Raw genomic sequence first — 26,117 nt, 5'->3', positions numbered from 1 at the left:
ATGGAATTTAATATAAACAAGAGCCATGTTATGAAAATGGGAAGTAGTAGATACAGACCAAACAGAGATTACAGGCTGGGTGATGAGAAAATTGAAGAGACCAATGAGGAGAAAGACCTAGGAGTAAGAGTGCAAAACACTCTGTCACCGGAGAAACACATTAACAAGATATTTGGGAAAACATATAACATGCTTCAAAATATTGGTCTTGCATTCCACTACCTAGATGAAGGAATGATGAAGAAGATATTATGCACTTTAATAAGACCCTAGTTAGAATATGCAGCTTGCGTTCTGGTCACCGCATATGAAGAAAAATGTGAAGAAGGTGGAAAGGGTACAGAGGCTGGCAACAAGGATGGTACCAGGACTCAGGGAGTTATACTATGAGGAAAGACTGAGGAAACTGGGGCTGACCACACTAGAAGAGAGAAGAACAATGGGAGACATGATAACTATGTTTAAATTGGTGAACAAGATTGACATATTGGACAGAGAGTTGATAAAGGTGACCACAAGTAATCATCTCCGAGGGCATGGAAAAAAACTAATAAAAGACATCTGTCTAAATGATGTGAGAAAGTACAGTTTCCCGCATCGTAGTATTGATAAGGGGAATAAACTGAGCAGTTATGTCGTTGATGCAGTGTGTGTCAATTAGTGAAAGAGAGATATGACAGGAGTGTCCAAGGAGGCAGGACACAGAGAGCTTAGCTCGGTCCCTGTAATACCCAAATAGGTAAATACACACACACACACACACACACACACAGATGAAAGATGGAAAAAAAGAACAGGAATATACTAAATAAGGAGGATTATAGAGTGGCGAGAAATGAGTATGTGAGGGTAAGGAGGGAGGAAGAAAAAAAATTTGAAAAAGATATTGTAGACAAGAGTAAGGGACATCAAAAATTGTTTTACAGGTTCATAAATAGTAAACTTAAAAAGAGAGAGTCCATTGAAAGGTTAAAAGGAGAGCAAGGATAGTAGATGACCCTAAGAATATCGCGGAATTGCTAAATAATAGGTTTTAACAAGTATTTACTAAAGAAACAATGTTTGTAAAGCCTCAAAATGTAGAAGGAAATGTGTACATGGATGACATTAAGATACCTAAAAAGGAGTTATATAAAATGTTGGAGGAACTTAATGATGATAAAGCGATGGGGCCAGATGAAGTTTCAGGTAGATTATTGAAGGAATGTAGAGAAGAATTGATAGATCCATTATATGATATTATAAGGTGCTCATTAGAAACGGGGGAAGTACCGGTGGAGTGGAAAAGAGCTGAAGTGGTGCCCATTTATAAGGGAGGCAGTAAGGAAGAGCCTCTTAACTATAGACCTGTGTCTTTAACAAGTGTGGTCGGTAAGATTTGTGAGAGGGTGATAAAGAAATACGTATTGGATACAGTTCTTGGAGGATCATAAGTTATTATCGGATCATCAATTTGGCTTTAGGAAAGGGAGGTCATGTGTAACGAATCTACTGAGCTTTTATTCGAGAGTGGTTGACAAAATACAAGAAAGAGAGGGATGGATGGACTATGTATATTTGGATTTGAAAAAAGCTTTTGACAAGGTACCTCACATGAGACTGCTATGGAAATTAGAGATTTATGGAGTACGGAAGGGAAAATTGTTAAAATGGATGGAAAACTATTTGAGATGGAGGGAGATGAGAACGGTAATAAGGGATGTAAAGTCAGACTGGTTGGTGGTGGAGAGTGAAGTCCCACAAGGTTCAGTGCTGGCACCAATACTTTTCCTTGTCTATATTAATGATATGCCAGAGGGAGTAAACAGTTATATTAATTTGTTTGCGGATGATGCAAAATTGTGTAGGTGTGTGAAGAGTGAAGAAGATTGTGAAATTTTACAGGCAGATCTAGATAGGATTTGGGAGTGGAGCAAGAGGTGGGGAGATGGAATTTAATCTGAGCAAAAGTCATGTAATGGAGATGGGGAAGAGTGGAAGACAGCCAAGAGGGTTATATAAGATGGGTGAAGGAGTAGTGTTGAAAAATGTGGAAAAGGAAAAGGATTTGGGAGTGATAATACAAGACAATGGGCAGTTTGAGGCTCATATTGACAAGATGTTTGGAGAAATATATGATTTGATTAGAAATATTGGATTAGCCTTTCATTATATGGATAAAGATATGATGAAGAAATTAATTAGTACTGTAATTAGACCAAGATTGGAATATGCTGGGGTGGTTTGGTCCCCTTATAAAAAGAAGCATATAAGGAAGTTTGAGAGATTGCAGAGAATGGCAACAAAAATAGTTCCGGAATTGGCAGAATTGACCTATGAGGAGAGATTAAAAGAAATGAATTTGCTTACCTTGGAACAAAGAAGAGAAAGAGGAGATTTAATACAGGTTTATAAACTGTTGAGCGGTTTGGATGAAGAGGATAATGAGCAAATGATGTTGAGAGAGGAAAATTTAAATAGAACTACGAGATCGCATAGTAAAAAGATAGCCAAGGGAATATGCTTGAAAGATGTGAAGAAATATAGTTTCCCACAGTGATGTGTGGAGGTGTGGAATAGTTTGAGTGAGGAGGTGGTGTCAGCGAGGAGTGTGCATAGTTTTAAAGGAAAGTTGGATGTGTGTGGATATGGAGACGGGGCCACACGAGTATAATAACCAGGCCCTGTAAAAATTACAACTAGGTGAATACACACACAAAAAAAAAAAAAAAAAAAAAAAAAAACTTTGGTGCAGGATTTAATTATTTAATTTTGGAGGGATTTAAAACTTTGGGACTACATGTGTCTCTCAGAAACCTTCTAAATTACCAGATGGTATAGTTTATTTTTTAATAATCAAATACCCTTCCAACCAGGAAGCCATTTTTAAATGTCTCCTACAGTTGCATCACAGTACATGGCCAGGCATCAGAAATAATGTCCTTACAGGCATAAATTCACAAGGATTAGAATCAGAAACCCCAAGAAGAGAAGACAACAAGAAATATACATATTGGGAGACAGCTGGACCTTGAATCCTTGCCTCCCCTCTCCCCTCCATCACACATGTTATCTCTCCCTTTCAAGATGCTTGCCTCACCCCATGCCTCACTGCCACCCTTCTCCACCATCTCTTTTCATTATAGACTGCTATTATCTTTTCAAACTCTGTTTTTTTCTCACTACCTTCATCATTGCAATTATACATCATATGCAATTCTCACAATAACACTATTACAAAAGAATATGTTGAGATAGAGGTATAAAACTGGACAGTATGAGTAATAAATACTTCACTGTATCATTATCTCATTTCAACACATTAATAACAGCTCAGAGAAAGTCCAGTTCAGTAGTAAAACAGTAGATTGCTATGGCGCTGCTGATGGCGCCTTCCCAACCCTCACGTGCAAGTGAATAATTACAGGTAACTCTTGATTTACGTATGTTTAATTTATGTGTTTTTGTTAGTACGTGACCAAAAAAAAATTCCAATTAATTAAATTTGCGCGATCGTTTGATTATACATGATTTGGTCCAACTGCAATTTCAAACTGTGCGCCAGAGAGTGAACAGCAACAGCAAGTGCTTGTGAGGGGTGAAGACATCGGCGTCCTGTGTGTGTGTGTGTGTGTTTTTTTTTTTTTTTTTTACTAGTGTTTACTTCTATACTGTGGGGTTATTTTAGATAAGTGGATTTTTGATAAAGTGGAGAAGCTCAGAGAAAGATGGTGACTGACTGGAGTGTGAGTGGTGAAGGCAGTGATGCAGTGAGTGTTGTGTTTACGTATTCTTTGTTTTGTTGTTTTCCCTTATTATTTTTTGCTTTCTCTTATTATTTCTTGCTTTTCCCTTTACTTTAAATACATGTCTAGTATTAAGAATGGTAAATAATAAAAACATGCTGATTTAACCAAATAAATAGAGTATTTTGTATGAATTTTTTGGACCACATTTCTCATCCTTCCTATTATCTATTGTTTCTTATGAGAATTACAAGTTTGTTTTACGGGAATTTTGAAATATGCGATGCCTCTTGGAACACATCTATTGTGTAAATCAAGAGTTACCTGTATTAAGAGAAGCGGGGATCTGATGCGTTATCATCTTATCACATATTATCTCTTACATAGAAAAAGAAAATACTCAAGCACCTAAGGTCTTTGAACATAATTAAATGATTTACATTATTTGCTATGAGGAAAATTACTTTGGTCCTTGACCAAATTGGGCCAGGAACAACCTTCCAGAGTGGGTTGTGATCCAGGTCTGAAGCTTCACTGTATGAAGTACCGTATTTTACGGCTTACAAGACGCACTTTTTTTCCTAAAAAATACCCTGAAAAATACTAGTGCATCTTCCAAGATGAATGTTGTATTGTAAGGCAGCATCCAACCTCAAGTGAGCTTGGACACTTGACAGATAGTGACCTGGATTTGTATGTTGAGTCATTACATTATGATGTTAGCTTAAGTACCATTTAATTTAGCAAACTCAGTACTTAGGTGTTACAAGTATTTACAATACCATAATCCTTCCTGCAGCCTACTCAGCATGTAGAGAAAACGAGCTGCTCCCTCATCTCATTGCAACACACACACTGGAATCACAATCCAGAGTGGGTTGTGATTCCAGTATTAGCTTGTGTGTAGCACATGATACCATTGACAAAGCACAAGCATTGACTTACCTTCACAGGCCATGTTGACCAATGTTTGGGTGTGTGAGATGCCAAATTATCACTTATTTTATGAATTTTGTTACTTGTAAGATCGTCTATATATAGACCACACTACAACTTAGTACAGTAAAATAAGAACAAACGTCCATACTATTGATCCTCACTAACTCAGACTAATAGAGGGACAGGTTGGTCCAAGAAACATAAATGTCCGACTTATACGAATTCCACCTTCCCCACCCTAAGAAAAAACAACTCACACTATGTAAGGGGCACAGGATTTATTTATTTAATTTTGTTGAATTTAAAATTTTTGGGATTACTATTGTCTTTGAAACCTTTAGACCCTAAATTACCAGATCCTGTATTTTTTATTTATTTTATTTTTTATTTTTTATTTTATTCTTTTTATTTATTTATTTTTTTTTTATTTATTTATTTTTTTTTTTTAATATCCTTCCCACCAGGAAGCCATTCTTTGATGTCTTGTGTGGTTGCATCATCGTATGACTCAAGCCTTACACAGTACATGGCCAGGAGTCAAGAGGGGAGGTGTGTCATTTAGCCCTCTACATCCTTACAGGCATAAATTGACAAGGATTAGAATCAGTAACTTTAAGAAGTGAATATATTAATAGTGGTTTTCCTCAGGATTTTGTCCTGTCACCCACTCTCTTTCTATTGTTCTTTCGTGATCTTCTTAACCAAACTTCTTGCCCTATCCACTCCTACACTGATGATACCAACCTACATCTTTCGACATCCTTTCAGAGACGGTCAATCCTTCAGGAAGTTAACAGCTTGACTTCTGATATTTCTAAGATTTCTGATTTGGGGAGAGAAAATCTAGTAGTTTTCAATGCCTCAAAAACTCAATTCCTCCATCTATCAGCTTGACACATCCTTCCAGGCAAGTATCACCTCTTCAGTGACATTCAACTGCCTCCTTCCTCCACACTGAATATCCTCAGTCTGTCCTTTACTAATACTCTTAACTAGGAACTTCAAATCTCATCTCTTTCTAAAACCGCTTCTATGAATTTAGGCATTGTCTGAGACATCTCTGCCTGTTTTTCTCGCCCCTTCAACTGCTTACTCTGTACAAGGGCTTTATCCACCCCTGTATGGAGTACTCTTCACATGTTTGGGGGGAGTTCCACTGAGTTTTAATAGATAGGGTGGAATTAGAAGCTTTTTGTCTCAACTCCCCTCCTCTGACTCACTGTCTTCAGCCTTTCTCACTGCCGAAATGTTGCATCTCTATCTATCTTTTATAACTATTTTCATGCTAACTGTTCTACTGATCTTGCTAACTGCTTGCCTCCCCTCCTCCTGTGGCCTCGCTGCACAAGGCTTTCTTCTTCCTCTCATTCCTATTCTGTCCAATTCTCAAATACAAGAGTTAACCAGTACTCTCAATCATTCATACCTTTCACTGGTAAATTCTGGAACTCCTTACTTGCTTCTGTATTTCAATTTTTTACAACTTGACTTCTATTAAGAGGGAGGTATCAAGACTTTGCTCCCTAATTTTTGCTAACCCTTATTTATCTTTTAGAGAAGCAGCATTCAAGTGGGCCTTTTTTTTCATTGTGTTGCCCTTGGCTGGCCTTCTCTCCAACACAAGAAAAATAAAAATAAATAAAAAAAATTGGGAGACAGCTGGAACTTGAATCTTTACCTCCTCTCTTCCCTTAGTCACATGTGTTATCTCCCCCAAAAAGACCCTCACCTCGCTGCAAAGCTTTTCCACCATCTCTGTATCAGAAGACTACTATGAGCTTTTTAAACAGTTTTTTCTCACAACCTTCATCATCACAACTATGCATCACATAATTCTTACAATAACGATATTACAAAAGATTATGTTCAGACAGGTATAAAGCTGGACATGACATGTAATAAATACTTTATTGTATCATTATCTCACTTCAACCCACTAATAACAACTCAGTGTATCCTGCTCAGAAGTAAAACAGCAGATTGCTGTGACGTTGCTGATGGCGCCTTCCCAAACCCCATGTACGAGTGAATAATATTTTCTAGAGAAGTGGAGATCTGATGCAGTATCATCCTATCATACTCCAGGAAATCACTATTGTCTACACAATCATGGTTGAAAATTTCATACCAATCAGATGAATACAAATAGCAAAACAAGGTCAAAAAATCTGTAGGAGCAAATGTCTGGAAGTATTTTTTTTGACAATGCAAAAATTTTCCTAAAATTGGTGTAAAAACTACAATTTAAATGTAAATTTAGTTAGACTTTTTATAATGTCAATAGAAAACAAGGTACAGGAAAGTGAAAAAAAAAAAAACAGGCAAGCATTTCAATTCTGACTTTAGTCCCTGGGTTGGTCAGAGTCTGGCTTATTGCAAAATCCTCTGTCACTCTTAAGTTTATTCACATCCTCTTGAAGTACAGCCAAAGCCTCCAAAATCTTGGATAAAGAAGTATTGCTAACTTCTCCAGACTGGCTAACTGGTGGTCGGGCGTCCATCTTAGACACACGATCACTTGCAACGGCATCCTCACCAGCAGAGGCCCCAGACCGTTGAATATTCTTCCTCGTCTTATGCCTAGTGGACGAATAGAGTCGGCTTCCCGAGAATGTGAGGAACCGCTTCTTGGAGGTGTAGAACCACCCGAGGAAGACATACTGATGTACCAAACACCTACACAACGGCACACTTCTGTCACATGTCCCGCTCCTGAGAGATAACGGGAAAAAACACAGGCACAATACAACACCCACAAGACCACAAGTAAATAACAATAGTCAATGAATAAATGACAACCTGCTCCAAGTTTGGATAACAGGTAACAAGGGTGCATAACCTCACCTTGGTCCACACCGTGTCCTCCCACTTCAAATGGATAACAGGAAAGGAACACCAGGCACTCTTCCCGCTCCAACGGGATCACGAGGTAATAAAGTAAGGTATTAAATAAATACCAACCCACTCTGAAAAACGGATAACGGATAACCAATCCCAAAATGGCAAACCGCAGCTGCAAGACAAACATGTCTTGCCTGTACCGAGAACAAAGCGTCACTGCTGGTACCTTGATCTTTGCGTATCTCATGTGTAGCCTCTTCAGCAATGGCGGTGGGTTGCTGAAGTAAAATCCAAGTTATCGAGGTTCAGCAGTATATAGACAGTCCGACAAAAAGTCCCATTTTGAGGTACAATCAGCTCCAGTGCGGGTTTAGCTGTACTAACTGAGTGCACAATGTACTATCTGTGTAGTACTACGCCTCAGGGTATTGCTGAAACATCTCATTAAAAAAATGAGGCCCCACGCACATAGAAAACACTACCTTCAAAATAGAATCAGCACAATAGCGCAGTAACCCCTACCTACAATCACAATAGTGCAGTCACCCCTACCAAAAGGAACCAAACCCCCATACCAGACCTCCCTACATCCTGTTTTTTTATCTCTGGGAGGTCACTCTCCTGATAAGATGCCATTCCATGTTTCAGCGCTCATGGTAGCCAAACTTACACTCGCTTGCGCCTGTTTCGCCGGCTCTAAGAGCCGGTGTTTTCTCTGGGTGTTTCTTTTCAGCTTTTTCTCTTGCTTTTTGGCAAGAATCTTGGATTTATGGATGGATTACACTGTGCTGTGCCCTTTTCGTGTGTTTTAGTGCAGTGTGGTGCCTTTAATATGTGTGTTTTTTGTGACCATATGGTGGGGGAGCCGGCAGGTGTTCTCGAATGTTCTCGAGTGCGTAAGTGGCCCTTTCTTTCGGTGTAGGGCATAGTGTTTGATCATGGCCTCTGCTGTTTGGCTCCCTGTGCGTGTGCAGTGTTTTTTAGCCACTTTTATGGCGTTTTGTCATACTTTGCAGTCTTTTGCACCGCCGAGTGTTGTGCGTCTCCTAGCCCGGTTGGGGGAAATAAGGTAGTATTTTACGTGTGATATCTTTTCAGTTCATCATGCCTACTACCAAGTGCCCCTTCCTCTGCTGGCCACTCCTCCCCCTCCTCGGTCGTGGAGGATCCGGTACCAGGGCCATCTTTGGTACTTCACGATCCCGTGGCCGGGGATCCGTCTCCAGTGGTGCCGCCTTCTGCTCCCCCTGGCCCCCCCTCGGAGCAACTGCCTCCTAACATCCACGAGCTCCTCTCAGGGATTTTGGCCCATCTCTCCTCTGCTGCTCCTCTGCCGTGTGCCCGATCCTCGGCTTCTCCTCTGGTGGCGGACCCTCTCCCTGCTACACCTCTCCCCCTCTCTAGTCCGGCATCTCAGCCATACGGGATGGATTCGTCCCCTGTCTCGGACGCCCCCCCCTTCGGAGGAGGAATTGGAGCCGGAGGTTCTTCCAGAGTCATGGGCTCCTGTGCCTCCTCATTGGCAGGTGTCTCAGGTCGCCAGGTCGGCTGTCTTACTCTGCCAAGATGGGGCCTCCCATGGGGAGGCAGCACCAGTGCCTGGTCAGGAGGTGTGCTGGGGGACGTCGTGCCACTCTCCTCTTCCTTCCTGGCATTTTCGTCCCCTCCTTCCCTTTCCTCCGAGGGTGAGGAGTCGACGCGGCTCTCGATGGGCTTGTCAGGGATGACGGGCCAGGCGGACCAGTTCCTTAAGGTGGCCAGGGACTGGTCGGATCAGTTGGCGGCACGGGCCCAAAGTGCTCCTGTTCCCAGACTGTCACCTAAGCCCAAGACTCCTCTACTTCCGGTCGGGGACTCTCTGGACGCCCGGGTGGGAGTTTGGCTGTCGGCGCGTACTCCACCCTCCTTTCCTCCTCCCTTGGCCACCCCTTCGTCGGAGACGATGAGGCAGGCCGAAAAGGACAAGGCGTTTGCGTTGGATGCCTTTTCCTCTTTTCAGGCCTTGCTGACGGCAGAGAAGATCTTGACAGTTCTGTCACTGAGGCAGGATCTGAACACACGGGTGTCCTCTTCACTCCTGTGCTCTAACCTCCTGCCCCTGCTGCACTTCACCCTTTGGCAAGGGACTCCGGCGATGGCTTCTTCCTTCACTCAGGCTCTCTCACCCCACTTAGCCTGCTGGAGGCAAGCCGTGGCTCCTCTGCCATCTCCAGCGCAGTCAGCCCTTCTCATGGGGGATCCGCTGGGAGCTTCCTTTTGGTTCTACACAGATGGTGGCGGATGCTCTTGCACGGTCCCCTCAGGTTGCAGTGGTTTACCGGGGAGCTCCACCAGGCCACGCAGGCTCTGCGAGAGCCCACGCTTCCTCGTCTCGGGCAGCCCCTCCTCAATACCAAGGCCCGTCGCGCTTCCAGAGGACCTCCAACAGATTTCTCCCCTACCCGTCAGCTTCTCGCCTGGCCCAATCCTCTTTACGGGATAGGAGAGCTCTGCCGGGTCGGGATGGCGATTTCTCTACCTGTAGGGCTTCAGGCCAGCAGCGCCCTGTGGGTCGCGGCGGTGGCTCTTCAGCGCTGGGTCGCCTGTCCAATGCGGTCGGCACATGGGCGGGCAGGGTGGTTCGACGGGGCCTCTCCTGGGAGTAGGCTCAATGCCGTGCTCCACGTCTACAGATGCCTTCTCCCTTCTCATCAACATCGCCTCAGCTCTCGGCGATATTGCAGGAGATGCTCCTCCAATGGGTTCTGGAGGAGTATTTTGGCCATGTCTTCCTGTCCCGTCCCTTCTTGGTCCCTCGGCGGGACAGGCAGGACCCTTGTCTGGTCGTCGACCTGTCTGCTCTCAACTCCCACATCGAGTGTCATCACTTCAGGATGGTGACGCTCAAGCAGGTCAGGGAGACCCTTCTTCCACACTCTTGGTTGACTTCCCTGGACCTCGCCAATGCATATTGGCATGTGCCGATAGGTCCACGTTTCCGTTCCTACCTGGCAGTGCAGAACTGCTCCCGCGTCCTGTGTTTTACAGTCCTGCCCTTCGGTTTGAACATCGGGTCACGAGTCTTCACCAAGATCATGAAGACTCTGGCATCAATGCTGGCGGACGTCAACATCAGAATAATGTATCTGGACGATTGGCTCGTCCAGGGATCGTCGAGAGAGGAAGCCCAAGCTGCAACCACCAGGACCGTCTCCATCAGCGAATTCCTCGGGTTTCACTTCAATTTCCCCAAGTCTCGTCTCGAGCCCACTCAAGATCTGCAATGGCTCGGCATGTGGTGGGATACTCAGATTTCTACCATCCGCCTGTCCGAGGACAATCGGAGGAGGGTCCTGCAGCGGGTCAGGAGGGCCTCCTGGTCCACCACCTTCACCCACTGCATGTGGACGAGGCTCATGGGCTCCTTGACGTTTGCAGCCTAGGTGACACAACTGGGGCCTCTGTGGTGCAGGAGGCTCTGGTGGGAAGGCAACAGGGGGTTTCCGCGGATGGCCCCACACCGTCTGAGCCCGGTTTCACCACACCTTCACCGGCTGCTGCGTTAGTAGTTGTCTCCGGGCCTTCCGGAGACTGCGGTTCCTTGGAGGCTGTCAGCGCCGCAGCTCCAAGTCTACACAGACGCTTTGGACAGCAGTTGGGGCTTCCAGGCGTCCGACGGTCGACAGGGCTGGGGAAGCTGGGAGCAGGCTGACGCGCAGAGGCACGTCAACGTGAGGGAGTTGACGGTGCCTCTGCTTTTCCTTCAGCAACAGGCGGACCTCCGGCAATTCCACGTCTGCTTCTACATGGACACCGTAGTGGCAGTCCAGCGTGTGAAGAGGATGGGCTCCTCCCAGTCGATCTCCCTCCTCAGGACATCCAAGGCCCTCTTGAACCTGGCAGCGTCGCGCCATCTTACGCTGTCAGCCGTGCACGTACCGGGCAGGAACAATGTCTGGGGAGACGCGTTGTCCCGCAGCGATACTTCCTCAGTGGAATGGTCGCTCAACCCAGACGTTTTCACGGATCTAGTGGAGTTGTTCGGTCTGCCCGAGATGGACCTGTTTGCACCATTGGAGAACCATCAGCTCCCACAGTACATCACCAGGAGCGTGGTCACGGCCACGGGAGGGCCGGACTCCTTTCTCATGGATTGGAACACATGGGGGATCGTTTATCTTTTTCCTCCCCCAGCGACGACGCTGATAACGGCGGTGGTGCGCAAGCTGGAGATGTTCAGGGGCCGAGTTCTTCTCATCACCCATCTCTGGAAGGCCCAGCCCTGGTGCCAACGTCTACTGCTCTGGTGTCCTTCCCCTCTACCTCTCAACAGACTGGCGGTACGGGGCCATGCCCTTTATGTTCCATGTCAGACGCAGAGCTGCCCTGACCGTCGCCACCTATGCGGCTGCTTTGGTGGACCCCTTGTCATTGGGGTTTGACATCACCATCAGAGGATGGGTCCTGGATTTACTGAAAAAGGGTCACTTCCACCAGCGGCCTCCTGTGAAGAGACCAAAGATCTTCTGGTCTCTTTCCAAAGTCCTGACCCTCCTTCGGGGCCCTTCTTTTACTAATTCTACCCCTCAACAGAGCTTGCGGAAGGCACTGTTTTTGGTGGCCATGGCTTCTGGCTTAACCCCTTCGCGCCGGATGTTAAAAAAGCTCGCCTGTATGATATACGGGTGGTAGTGCCGCGCGCCCAAGCGCGGGAAACTTGTGCAAGCTTGTCATACTTGTCGTCTTTGTGTATTATGCTGCTATTTTTTAGTCACTATATCGCCTTCAAAGAGGAAAGTGGACGCTTCTCTCTTCGAAGAAAAAGAGAGAGTGTGACATTTGCTAATATTTTAGACACAAGCGGGACGCATGTAGCTTATCTTCGAGAGGAAGAGGGGAGGGAGGGAAGGAGAGGAAACGAGGAGGGAGAGAGAGAGAGATATTAGAAAATTTGTTGTTTTGTATTTGTGTGTGTGTGTGTGTGTGTGTGTGTGTGTGTGTGTGTGTGTGTGTGTGTGTGTGTGTGTTTTCACGAATGTTACAAGGCGGGACACATGTAACTTATCTTTTGAGAGGGAGAGGGGGAGGAAGGAAAGGGAGATGGGGAGGGAGGGAATGGAAAGAGAGAGAGAGAGAGAGAGAGAGAGAGTGAGATGGGAACAGTCTATGCCATTGGGTAATTTTAGACACAAGGTGGGACGCATGTAGCTTATCTTTAGTGATTGGTGGAGACAAGGATGGTGGGAGGAGCACTAGGATTTCAAGGACAGCATACGGCGTGTGTAGTTGGTATCCAACACACTGTACGGGACAACTGAACTGAAGAAAGCTCAGAAAAGAAATATGACGTCTACGTAGGCGTCACCGTATTTGCTACTCAGGCTTCATGACGCCCACATAGGCGTCACTGTATTGAAGGGGTTAAGGGCTTCCCAACTTCACACCCTTATCCGGCACCCCTCCTGGCTGGTCTTCTCCAGGGATGGGTGACGGGTCTCCCTAGCACCTTCTCCTAAGTTCTTGGCCAAGAATGAGAGGGAAGGACACTCCTTGGCCCCCATGGTGCTCCAGGCATGGATAGAGGGACTTCACCACTACCCCCTCTGCCCTGTGGAGTCCTTGCGACAGTATGTTGGGTCAACTTCCGATTCCCAACATACCCGTCTGTTCATCTGGCCTGACACCCACAAGCCCCTATCCAGGATCCACATCTCGAAGGTCCTCTGCGGGGTGATAGAGGAGGCGGATCCAGGACATGCACCAAAGGGGCACGAAGTAAGGGCCATGTCGGCAACCATGGCTTTCCTTCGCCACTTATCCTTGGACCAGGTACGGGAGCATGGACAGTGGGCTTTGGTCCGCTCCTTCGTAGCCCACTATCTGGATCACACGCTGGAGGAGGTCCCTTGCACCTTCATGGCAGGGCCTCCTCCGCCTCCCGGACCCCCCTCTTCGACCTGACGGGTCGGAGTTGGGGAGGGGGGGATTACAGCGTCAGAAAAGGTCGTCGGCCACCCTACGGGTCCGGACCTCACCCCCATCTTACACAGCAACGACGCGGGACCCTTTCCCTACCCTCCGGTAGAAGGAGTCTTTGCCTCTTCCAGAGCCCCTCTTACTCCTCCCGGACCCCCTTCTCCGACCCGATGGGTCGGATTTTGAGAGGGGGGATGGTAGCTTCGGGGGAGGTCTGCGCTCACCCAACGGGACCAGACCTCACCCCTCCCAAAGGTTGCCTCAACTCTACCGGACCGTCCTCCACACACCGGTCCAGGTATGCTGCTCTCTCTGACCGTCCTCACTCTGCAAGGTTAGAGGTTTACAGTACCCTTCCCTTTCAGTATAGTCTGGCGGCAGATCCTTCCTCCACTTGTGATGCAGCTAAACCCGCACTGGAGCTGATTGTACCTCAAAATGCGATGTTTGAGTTACCGAACTATTGTTCGAAAACATCTATTTTGAGTGAAGCAGCTCCAGTGCGGGTGATCGGGGCCCTCTTCCTCCGCTTCGCTCCCTCCCCCGGTCATCCTTCGCCAGATTCGGTTCTCGCGCTTCACATGGAACAGTGCCTTCTTATCAGGAGAGGGACCTCCCAGAGATAGAAAACGGGATGTAGGGAGGTCGGGTATGGGGGTTTGGTTCCTTTTGGTAGGGGTGACTGCGCTATTGTGATTGTAGGTAGGGGTTACTGCGCTATTGTGCTGATTCTATTTTGAAGGTAGTGTTTCCTATGTGCGTGGGGCCTCATTTTTTTAATGAGATGTTTCAGCGATACCCTGAGGCGTAGTACTACACATAGTACATTGTGCACTCAGTTAGTACAGCTAAACCTGCACTGGAGCTGCTTCACTCAAAATAGATGTTTTCGAACAATAGTTCGGTAACTCAAACATCGCATTTTCGAAATGGTCATATATAGATCCGCTGGGAAGGGGTTAATGCAAGAGTTAACCAGTATTCTGTCATTCATCTTTTTCTCATAAATTCTTGAAGTCTCTTTCTCCTTCTGTATTCCTATCATCATGTGACACTTATCCTTTCATTATTGATGACTATTTTTCTTGTAATTTTGCTATCTTTGGCTGGTATCCCTTTTTAGAGAGAGGGAAAGAAAAAAGAAATCTAAACATTTATTTTTTCCTTACTTTTAAAGGGACAAGAATAACAATCTTTGGTTTAGTTTTGTGTAAAAGCTTATGTTCCAGTCTTTATTAAAAAAGTTTTTTGCAGTACTTGGTGCATGGTTCTCAAGTGGTTCTTCAGCGAATTTTCTACAAAACTGTTGGTCAAAAATTGGGTTTCTGTCCTCCTGACAACATTGCAAATGACACTGTAAAAAAGAACATTGCTGGCAGAAAGCAGAAATATCAAAAGAGAGATATGAAGAAAACTGATCACCCTCAACGTCAACAAAAAGTTCAATCTCAAGATGGAGGAAAAAAGATAAAGAAACAGAAGCTAACTGAATCTGAAATGAATAAGGAAGAGATGACACTCACACAACTAACAAAGCAGTATAATTTTGTTTCACATAGTGACAGCGATGACCTTGCTTCAGATAAGGAAGATGATGAAGAAGGAAGACTCCCAGAAAGACGATTTTTGTCCCCATTGACACTAGTACAATCTGTCAAGGTAAGAATTGTGTATCCTGTGTACCTACTTCACTTTGTGAACAGTAGTGCAATCCTGATGTCCATCACTGAGATTTCTCAAGTAATCCTTCACTGTTAAAAGCATTAAGTAACGTTTAAAGCTTTATTAGATACTAATGAAATTTTTCATCTGCCCTTTTTTGCACATTAATGCCTTGGTTAATCATTGACTGTATGATAACATTCTTTAAGGAGTTGTTGATAGGAGTCATTCTTTCACTTATACATCAGGAGGAACACTATGTTTTGAACAAAACTGTCAAGTAGCCAATGACTGCAATGGCTTTTAGCATATTCAAGGCAGTAACTGTGAGCTTAGCTAATACATAGAATAAACACCACATGAGTTGTATCTGAATAAGCCAGAATCAAATCAGTTAAACACTTTAGGTTCTATCCTGAGTGCACTGGTAGGCGTTTTTTGCCTTTTGCTTCAATAATATTAAGTCACTTATCTTGTATATTGACTAGAAATATCAAAGATACCTCTTACATTATGCTAGTCACTTGAAGAGTTATCCAAGTCATTCAAGATGTAAAATGAGCACTATCGGCATCAATATCAGTACAATGAAGACTCAATACTCAAACATCTTTGAAGTCCGACTTCACAATACTCAAACACAAAAGTTAATCTTGGTACACAAAATAATATCTGGTACTTGAATGTCTCCACAATTTAATATTTTTGAACACTGACTTTTCGTGATCTTCTTGAAGTGTCTTCTTGTTCGTCTACCTCTATCCTCTGTCAGTGATACCAAGTCTTGTCTACCTATCTTTTCCATATGGTTTACTAACTTATACATCGATATTAGATCTCTTTCTCATCTGTCCTTCAAAAGTGGTAGTTCCATTTCCTTCAGTCTTTCTTCATAGGTTTGATCCTTTAATTCTGTTACAATATTTGTAATGGTCCTTTGGATTCTTTCTATTTTCTTGATGTCCTTCTGCTTGTATGATGACCACACCACTGCTGCCTATTCTAGTCTAGGTCTTATCATAGGGGTTACGATCTTTTTCATCATCCTTTTGTCCATGTAATGAAATGTCACCCTGATGTTAGTGCACTGTATGTTGAAGCAAATGACCCATTTATGTGTCTTTCTGGAGTCAGGGTGCCTTGTATAATCACTCTCAGGTCTTTTTTCACTACTTTTCATTATAATCTCTTCTCCCATTTTGTATTCCCACATAGCTCTTCTATAGCTTTTACCTGTTTCCATTACATGGCATTTGTTAGTATTAAATTCTAATTTCCACTTAGGCTCCATTTCCAGATCTTGTTAATATCTTTCTGCAATTCCATACAGTCTTCAATGTTCCTTACTACTCTGAAAAGTTTTGCATCATCTGCAAACAAATTTATGTAATTACTCAGACCCTCTTGCATATTGTTAATATATACTCAAAACAAAATTGGTTCCAGCACTGAACCATGTGGTATGCCACTAGTGACTCTGCTGTAACTACATGGGGTGTCTCATCATTGTCCTCATTTCTCTATCTGTTAGGTAGTCTGTCATCTCTATCAAAGGCCTTTTTAATGTCCAAATACACTGTGTCAACCTATCCATCTCTCCCTTGTACTTCATCTATTACTCTTATATAAAACCTTAGTAAATTTGTTATATGCATGTTCTTCCTTTCCTGAATCTGAATTGGGAGTTATTTATTATTTCATTTTCCTCCAGATATTCTAACCATTCTTCTGTAATTACAATTTAACAGATCTTTTCCACAGGACTAGTTAGTGACAATGGTCTTTTTTCCTCCATTGTATATCAAGACTATATTTGCTCTGTTTCATTCCCTTGGTACCTTTCCTTCCATCAGAGAGCTGTTGATCACATCCCAGATTGGTTCCACCAGTTGTTCTCTACATTCTCTTAATGTCCATCTTGACACTCCATCTGGCCCCATTGCCTTCCTGACATCCACCCCTTCTAGTAGTTTACTAATTTTTTTTTTTTTTTTTTTTTTTTTTTTTTTTTTTTTTTTTTGCTTATGCACAAAATGTTTCTTAAACCTTCATGTGTTGCTTGGTTGTTTGGTTCTATGAAATCTCCCTCTTCATTAAATACTGATTTAAATAAAGTTAAAGCTCTTGTTCATAAGTTCACTCTTTTTTTTTTTTTTTTTTTTTTATATATGTTCTATTTTCCTTAATTAACTTTCTGATGGTCTCTGTCATTTTTCCATTTATATACTTATTAGAAAGCTTGGGTTTCTCTTTACATCTTTTCAATACATCCTTTTAAAAATTTCTCTCCTCCTCCCTTCTTTTTCTAATATATTCATTGTGTGCCTCTTTCTACTACTATCTGTTTACTTCATTTCATTGCATCCTTAAATTTTTTGCAAGCTGCATCCTTACATTTCTTAGCTTTTGCACATATACCCTTATACCATGTGTGTTTGCTGTCTTTTACTCTGTACTCAGGAACATATCTCTTTACCCCTTCATTGTACAGGCAAACCCTGCGTAACAAATGGGTTAAGTTAAAAAAAGTGTTCATTATGCGAAAATTCGTTGCAAGGGGTCCTGGGATGAGTAAAAAAAGTTTTTTAAATAAGAATGAATAAAATAAAATAGAATAAAAAAAAAATCCGAACACATGGAATTTGGATGCGGCAGTGGATGGTAGTGGTGGTGGTGATTTAACAACATTTTCAAACTCAGGCAAAATTTCCCCTATAAAAATTTCATTATAGCGGGATTTGGTGCTCGTTATGTTATTTAAGGGTAATAAAACAAAACATCCATTGTGGTGAAAATTCGTTGTGTAAACATTCATTATGCAGGATTTGCCTGTACTTATCTTGGAATATTCCATACTTCTCTTTTACTGTCTTGCCTACCATGGTTTCCTTCTATCTAATACTACAAAGTAACTTCTTAGTCTTTTGAAATTTGTCCTAGTGTGATTCCATCTTTTATGTTTGTGTCCCTTATTACATTTAAAAATTTTCTAATCCTATAATTAAATTTTTTATCTTTTTTTATATTGTGGCCTATAGCACCTGTAGGTATACTTGAAGAATATATATAGGAAGGGCTGTTCAGCTTCCTCCCATTAGTGGTGCAGGCAATTTTATATATAGTGGTACCCATATTAGGGCCCATATCACCACCCAAGCACATCTTTGTGAATACCAAATCCAGCTTAGATTGTTCTTCTCCCCCTTTATACCTTGTATAAATGCTTCACCCATTGGTTCAATGTATTTACCATTGCCAATTCTAACACTTATTTCTACCAACATCCATCGTGACAGTTTACATCCATCTCTTCCCAATTTACATGCTTATTGTTTAATTCTCCTACAAGTAGCACTCCTCTGTCCTTCTTTAACATATTGTCCATGTAATTTAGCACTTCCATTTGCATTTCTTTATGTATTTACCTAGTTGTATTGTGCAGGGTTCTAGCAGGGCTTATATTTTCCTGTCTCCATGTCTCCATTTATCTAATTTTTCTTTAAAGTTATGCACATTATGTGCTGTAACAACTTCATCATTCATTCCATTCCACCTTTCCACCGTTCTATGTTGGAAACTGTATTTTCCAATATCCTTCACACACTGCCTCATTCTAATCTCTACATGTCCTCTTGTCCTTCTACCTTCTTCTGTCACCAGCACCAGGTCTTCCTTGTCCATTTTTTCAATGCTATTTACTATTTTATACACTGTTATTAGGTCTCCTTGTTCTCTTCTATCTTGTAAGGTTGGCAGTCCCATTTCCTTCAGCCTTTCTTCATATGTTAGGTCCTTTAGTTCTGGCACCATCTTTGTAGCTGTGTTTTGGATCCATTCTAATCTTCTTATATCTTTTTTAGAGCTCGATGACCACACCGCTGCTGCATATTCAAGCTTAGGATGCATCATGCTTGTAATAATTATTTCATTATATCTTTGTCCATGAATTGAAATGGCACTCTAGTATTAGTCAACATTTTATATGCTAATCCAACTATCTTACTTATGTGTTTTTTGGGGTTCAGATTTTCCTGTATAATCACTCCCAGATCTTTTTCCTCCTCAGTATTCATTATTTGTTCCTCTCCCATCTGATAGTTCCATACCGGTCTTCTCTTACTCTTTCCCAATTCCATTATGTGACATTTCTTGACATTGAACTCTAATTTCCACTTCTTACTCCACTCATATATTTTGTTTATATCTTCTTGCAGCAGCAAAAAGTCCTCTCAGGTTTTCATTACTCTTAGGAATTTTGCATCAGCAAACAAATTAATATAACTGTTTTTCCCACTTTTTATGTCATTTATATATACCTTGAACATCATTGGGGTTAACTCTGACCCGTGTGGCACTCTACTTGTTACTATACCCCAAGATGAGTATGTATCTGATCATGGTTCTGATCTCTCTATCCTTTAAATAATCCCTTATCCTATCTAAAAAAAAGTTCCTCTCAGCCCTCCTATGCTCTCTAACTTCCAAAGTGGTCTGTTATGAGGGACTTTATCAAAAGCCATTTTTATGTCCAAGTATGCTATGTCCAGCCTCTCTGCTCTCCAGTCCTTCTATTACTCTTGAGTAGAAACTTAATAAGTTCGACACACATGATCATCCTGTCCTGAACCCAAATTGTCTGTTCGATATACAGTAAGTCCTCGTTATATGGTAGTTCTTTATCCAGTAAATTCGCAGTTATGGTATTTGGAAATTACTACCCTCGATTCAATATGCCGTAAGAAAAATTCACAGATACGTTATCTGCTCGTCATCCAAGAGGGCCCATCACGGGGGAGCAGGGGTAATGACGTCATCCACGCCAAACCTCCCTGCCACTCACAGTACTGACTTTAACTTGACCATCCTTGGAGCCTATTATCTCTTCCTCTGCCACCTGTTTTTTTTTTTTTTTTTTTTTTTTACTGCATTACATATTACTTACATGCATTACTAATTAGATGAATAAATGTAATATTAAAGGGTCTATTGTAAACACAAATATATTCATAATAATTATGGCAAACATTTAAAGCCTACTACCAGCAGCAAATCATGCAGCAACTGATAAAGGGCACAGATGGGCCTGGCAAGCCCACTATCAGAGAATGGTGGAAGTCATACGAAGGGGATTAAGAAAATACGCGGAATGCTCCCAGGTCCCAAGTGCCAACAGGATAAAACATGTTGGAACATGTCTGCCAGAAAGGGCATGCTCTTGGCTATCTTCTGGTCGCTACCAGTCATTATTTGCTTGGAAACGAAGCAGTCAGGAGCTAGTTGAAAAAGGTTGGTTTTTGACCCATGGAATGTAAGGATTTTGAGATAACTTGGTTGGAAAGGAACGGAGATCATTCAAGCTTTGCAGAACGTTTATGGGGATGATGCTCCAAAGAAAACTTGCGTTTACAAATGGATTGAAAGATTTTGAGATGGTAGAGAAGCTGTTGAAGATAATGAGGGTCGTGGCAGACCAACAACCTCGAAAAGTAGTGAAAACATTGATGCTGTTAGGAGCCTAGTCGAAGAAAATGGAAGACTGACAGTTCATCAGATAGCTGAGACTGTGAGCATATCAGTTGGTTCAGCTCATTCGATTCTACATGGAGATTTAGGCCTCAGTAAGCTTTTGGCTCGATGGGTCCCAAAAGCGTTGCGCCCAGATCAGCTAAATTTCAGAAGTGAATTGTCAACGGCGATTTTGACCAAAATTGAAGCCGATGAAGACAACTTCTTCAGTCGAATCATAAGAGGTGATGAAACATGGGTATACCAATATGATCCTGAAACAAAACAACAGTCCAAACAATGGCTCCCTCGTGGATAATCTGGCCCAATTAAATTCAAATCTGAGAGGTCTGTGAACAAGGTAATGGCAACCGTTTTTTGGGATTCTAAAGGAGTTGTGCTTATAGACTTTTTAGAAGGTCGAAAAACTGTCACAGGAGCCTATTATGTAGAAATTTTAAGGAAACTGAGTAGAATTGGCTAAAAAGCGTCCAGGAAAACTCCATCGCAAAATCCTCTTTCATCATGACAATGCACCAGTGCATTCTACACGCATTGTAAAGGATGTTTTCAGAGAATTTTGATGGGAATTACTGCCACATCCACCTTATAGCCCAGACCTAGCTCTGTCTGACTTATTTTTATTCCCAAAACTCAAAGAACAGTTGAAAGGCGTCCGTTTTAATAGCACTGTTGAGGCTAAAACCGCAGCAAAAGCATGTCTCACAAAGAGGTCTGCAGATTTCTTTGAAAATGGTCTAAAAGGATGGAAACACCGCCTGGAGAAGTGTATCGACCTTGACGGAGGCTATGTTGAAAAACAGATTAGTTGTATTGTAAAATCAATAAAGAATGATAAAATTCTGTGTATTTTTTTAATCCCATTCGTATAACATCAAGCACGCCTTAGATAACATCAAGTCATCTTGGGACGAAGTGAAGATGTCTACCATGAACTTGGCGTGGAATAAAGTATGGCCAGAATGCGCGCATGACTTCCTAGGTTTCGCTGAAGACGACATCGGTGCAATCAGAAGGGCTGGCCTCGATGAAGTTGATGATGATGGTGTTCAAGATCTTTTGGAAAGCCATACTGAACATCTCTCAAATGATGAACTTATAGAGCAAGACAAGGCATCACAGGAAGCAGAAAAAGAGGGAGACAAGGAAGAAGAACCTGTGCGTGGCCTGGACATCAAAACTCTTAGAGAATGTCTCAGTGGTATTGAAAAACCTCTGGAAACCCTGAAGAAAAGTGACCCAAATCCTGCCAGGAGTAGCAAAGGGGTTCAGGACGTAGGGAAAATTGTCAAGATTTATCAAGAAATCTATGATGAAAAAAAAAAAAAAAAAAAACAGTCCTCCATCAACTGATTCTTCAAGCCAGTCAGACATGCCATCCCTGTCACACCTGCCGACCCTGCTACAGCTGGCCTTTCCACATCCGCTGCTGACGGTTCTACAGCTGGCCCTTCCTCCATACCCTCTTTATTCAAACCAGTGAAACGTGCCAACCCTGCTACAGCTGTCCCTTCCGCATCTGCTTCCGACAGTACAGATGACGTCGTATCCTTGTTTGCTCACTCAGCAGAAGATGAGTAAGGGCTAAAATCCCTACTGTCCCTTAGCCTTGGGAGGGACATCATCTGATAGAATACCTGGCGAGTGAAAGGTAAATAAAAACTTTTTTTTTTTATTTCTTTTGTGCAGTACTTTACTTTTTTTAATGACTATTTTCATGTATTTTCATTTCTGTAGGGGTGAATTTTGACGTGCTGGAGTGCTTTCCCCATTATTACATGTTATAATGGGTTCGGTATACGGTAATTTCAATTTACGGTAAGGTTTTCAGGAACGCATATGTACTGTATAATGAGGACTTAATATAACTTCTTGTTCTTCCAGATATCTAACCCAATTTTCTTAGATAATAATTTCACATATCATCCCCACAACACATGTAAGTGACACCAGTCTGTAATTTAATGGCTCAATTGACTTGCCTCTTTTGAATATTTGCATTATGTTGGCTCTCTTCCATTCTAGTGGTACTCTCCCTTCTTTTAATGAACTTTTTTTTTAATTTTTTATACCATGTGGGCTTTTCACGGGAATTTCTGGGCTAAAGGGGATACTTTTTAGGGTACCTCCTATCTTAAAGCCCACCCGCTAGGAAACCGTTGCCTCGAGTGAGGAAGCCCAACCTACACTCAGACTGTGGACAGGATTCGAACCCATGCGCTTGGAGACCTCTAGGATCCCAAAGCACGCATGGTACCACTGTACCACGGCGTTTCTCAAATTGGATCTAACAGCTGCTCTTTACATTCTTTTAGTGCCCAGTGTGAGACACCATCTGACCCCATTGCTTTTCTGACATCAAAATTATATAGTAGTGTTCCAATATCTTCTTTGTGCGTGCCATGATATCCTGCAATCCTTAGCAATGCAATGTCCTATTTGGTTCTGCAAAATCCTCTTCTTCAGTAAACACAGTTTTGAAGCTCTCATTCATTATTTCACTCATTTTCTTTGGTGTTTGGTATGTCTTCTCTACTCTTATGAATTTCTGTATTGTTTCCGTAGTCTTCATCCTGCCATTTATAGATTTGTAAAAAATCTTGGGTTTATGTTTGCTTTTTTTCACATCTGTCTCAAAGTTTCTTTCTTCCTCTCTCCTTACTGTAATATATTAATTTCTTACATCCTTATACTGCTGTCTGTTATTTTCATTTTTCTTCTTTTTGAGTTTCTTCCAAGCTTTATCTTTTGCCTTTTTAGCATCTATACCTCTGGTATTGTACCAAGCATGTATATTTTTCTTTACTCTATAAATAGGTATGTATTTCTTCACTCCTTCATTATATTTCTGTAGGAATATTTCATATTTCCCCTGTATAGTCCTTGCATTCATAATGTTCCTCCATTCAATATCAGCAAAAAATTTTCTTAACTTTTCAAAATCTGCCTTTGCATAATTTGATCTCTCTTTATTGTAGTCTTCTCTGTGAGAGCACATGTGTGTTTATGCTCTGTGTGTGTGGGCGTACCTTATATACAATACCTCTACCTAATGCATTACACAGAGGCTTTCAACTTTTAGTGGTAATAGGCATGCAAAATGTGCAAAAAATAAATCTTGGGTAACTCAGATATTTTAATAACTCTGATTGGCCTTCCCCTATATGGTCCAACTTAATATTCACAATGTGATATTACAAATACCACCATAATTCTCTAAACTACAGGACTAAATTTGATAGTAAATCTTGCTTTTCAGACAAACAATGACCCCTTCAAGATGACTCGACTTTTAGAAGAAGTGCAACCCAAGTATATCATCATGTATGACTCAGATTTGAGTTTCATTCGACAGTTGGAGGTAAAGGAAATACTTAAGTGATTTATTAATTTGTCCATCCTACTATATACCTGACTGGCAATCCTACATAAAATGGTCTAAACCAGGGTTCTCAACCTGGAATACGCGTACCCCCAGGGTTACGTGAGAGGAATTTTGAGGGTACGTGGCAGGTTTCTCAAAATGCTTTAGTTTTCAATAGCTGCAAATTTGTTTGTAGTATACAATGTGGCCTACATGTGCTAGGCTGGATGTGTCCTTCACTAGAACCAGGACACATTAACAACGTTAACAAGAAAACTCTTGGAGTTATATCACTTGAAAGAAAGCTCTCTTGGATTACAGTTGCCACACAACCTTGCAGACCTATAATATTTGTTCTGATTTATTATTTTATACGTTATTCACACACACAGTGACTTATCTATCACTGTTACTAGTTACACGTTGCAACTAGCTGCAAGCAACACTAGTTCACTGCCATAATGATCGAAAATTGTCTGATATAGTTCCTTTTTGGAAAATGTATTGCATGTTAGTCACATATAGTGTCTCCCTGTGAGGTACCAGTTCCTATCGATGCTACCTCGTAGAAACATACTAGTATTAATTAAAAATTTTGTCTGCTCCACACATATAACACAATTTAAATTTAATAAACTAAGTCACAAATAACAGTAGATCTGTATTTGACACGGATTGTATTTGACACGGGACTGCGGAACCGCGCCGCCACTGCAGTAACGTACCCAAAGCGGTCGACTGGTAGTACGCGGCTGCTGACTGTTAAAGTTACAATTTTGTAAAGTTTTGTACAGTATAAGGTGCATTTTTTAAGGAAATACTAATCATTACTAAATACCGCAGCAGTGGGAAGGCGTGTGCATTTGTGGAAGCTGTGAGGTGCACCAGATTAAGGGCTCGGCAGACCTCTACCTGGAGGAAACATTATTATCATTATTATTATTATTATTATTATTATTATTATTATTATTATTATGTACATATTTGTGGCAAGTTGTATACACCCATGTCTACTGCGAATGAGTCATTTTAAAATCTCAGGCGAGCAGCGAGACGGACAGTCAGTCAGTCACTCAAGTCACTCGGTTCAAGTCAGTCATGCTAGGGATACCGCTGCAGCCAAGAGTGAGGGGTTATAATTGTTACGTGCATGTTCAGGCATTTTGACATATCTGTGGAGACAATGAAACAGTGAAATGTGAATGTTGTTGAAAGAGTTTTCTCCAACAATGGATTTATAGTGAAAGTGTGAAGTGCTTGTGTCAAGGTTCACATGAAAATGTTATTATGCGCGTGTGTGATGCAGTCGTTAGTGATGTCACTGTGCAGTGAGTAATGAAGTACAGTGAGGTGAATAAGGAGTGAACATTGTGAGTGGTGTAATGCACACAGATTTAACATTGTGAGTGGTGTATCCAACTGTGACGTGTGTAGGGTGACGCTGAGTATTGTATGCGGAGTTAAGTCAGTGGTACAGTGGAGAAGAACTGTTAGTGGTGACTTGAGGTGTACAATGTGAAACACTACAGTGAAATATAATGAGAGGTCACACAAAATGGCAGAGTGAGAGGCTGTAACTGGGACGTAATCCGAGACGCGTGCAACTGGTGGCAGTGACTGCAATTAAGACATCTGGTGCCATATAGATAGTCAGTTTGGGAAAAGATAGTGACACAGTCTCAGTGATGTCAATGTTATTGACATCACTGTGACGTGGAAGTGTACTGTGGAGTGCTGTTAAGTGTTAAACTCACCTGATTACTAATGTGACTGCAACAAACCAATGAATGATTAATAGTGCCTAGAATGATAGGAAACAATGCCTAGGCAGTGACTGATAGTGACTACTGTGATATATTTCTTTGCGTTAATGTAAAAAAAAAAAAAAAAAAACCTGCCTCTGCGCTTTGTAAATAGTCTTCCTAAAAAAAAAAAAAAAAGTTGCATTTTTGTTAATGAAATTATATAGAGTACGCTAGTGCAACATTTGTGACATGTATAAGGGGTGGGATAGTAAGACACCAACAGTGATGTCCATGCCAAGCGCAAACCTGGTGTCGCCACAGGAGGTAACACGGTCACAGAGTGATGACAAGAGGCGTAAA

General features: G+C 42.2%; 1 protein-coding gene across 6 annotated transcripts in view; it reads left to right on the top strand.

Annotated features, from left to right (window-relative positions):
• LOC123503534 (DNA repair endonuclease XPF-like) overlaps positions 1-26,117 on the top strand; it is a 432,975-nt gene that overhangs the window by 207,751 nt on the left and 199,107 nt on the right. For all 6 annotated transcript variants that reach the window (XM_045253376.1, XM_045253377.1, XM_045253374.1 and 3 more), the window contains 2 exons: positions 14,715-15,119; positions 23,908-24,009. In XM_045253376.1, coding sequence (XP_045109311.1) covers positions 14,715-15,119; positions 23,908-24,009 — 507 coding nt within the window. The remainder of the gene's footprint in view (positions 1-14,714; positions 15,120-23,907; positions 24,010-26,117) is intronic.

Source organism: Portunus trituberculatus, chromosome 14, assembly GCF_017591435.1.
Source record: "Portunus trituberculatus isolate SZX2019 chromosome 14, ASM1759143v1, whole genome shotgun sequence".
Taxonomy (NCBI): Eukaryota; Metazoa; Arthropoda; class Malacostraca; order Decapoda; family Portunidae; genus Portunus; species Portunus trituberculatus.
The sequence above is the reverse complement of the archived record's forward strand: the minus strand, read 5'-3'. Positions and strand labels throughout refer to the sequence as shown.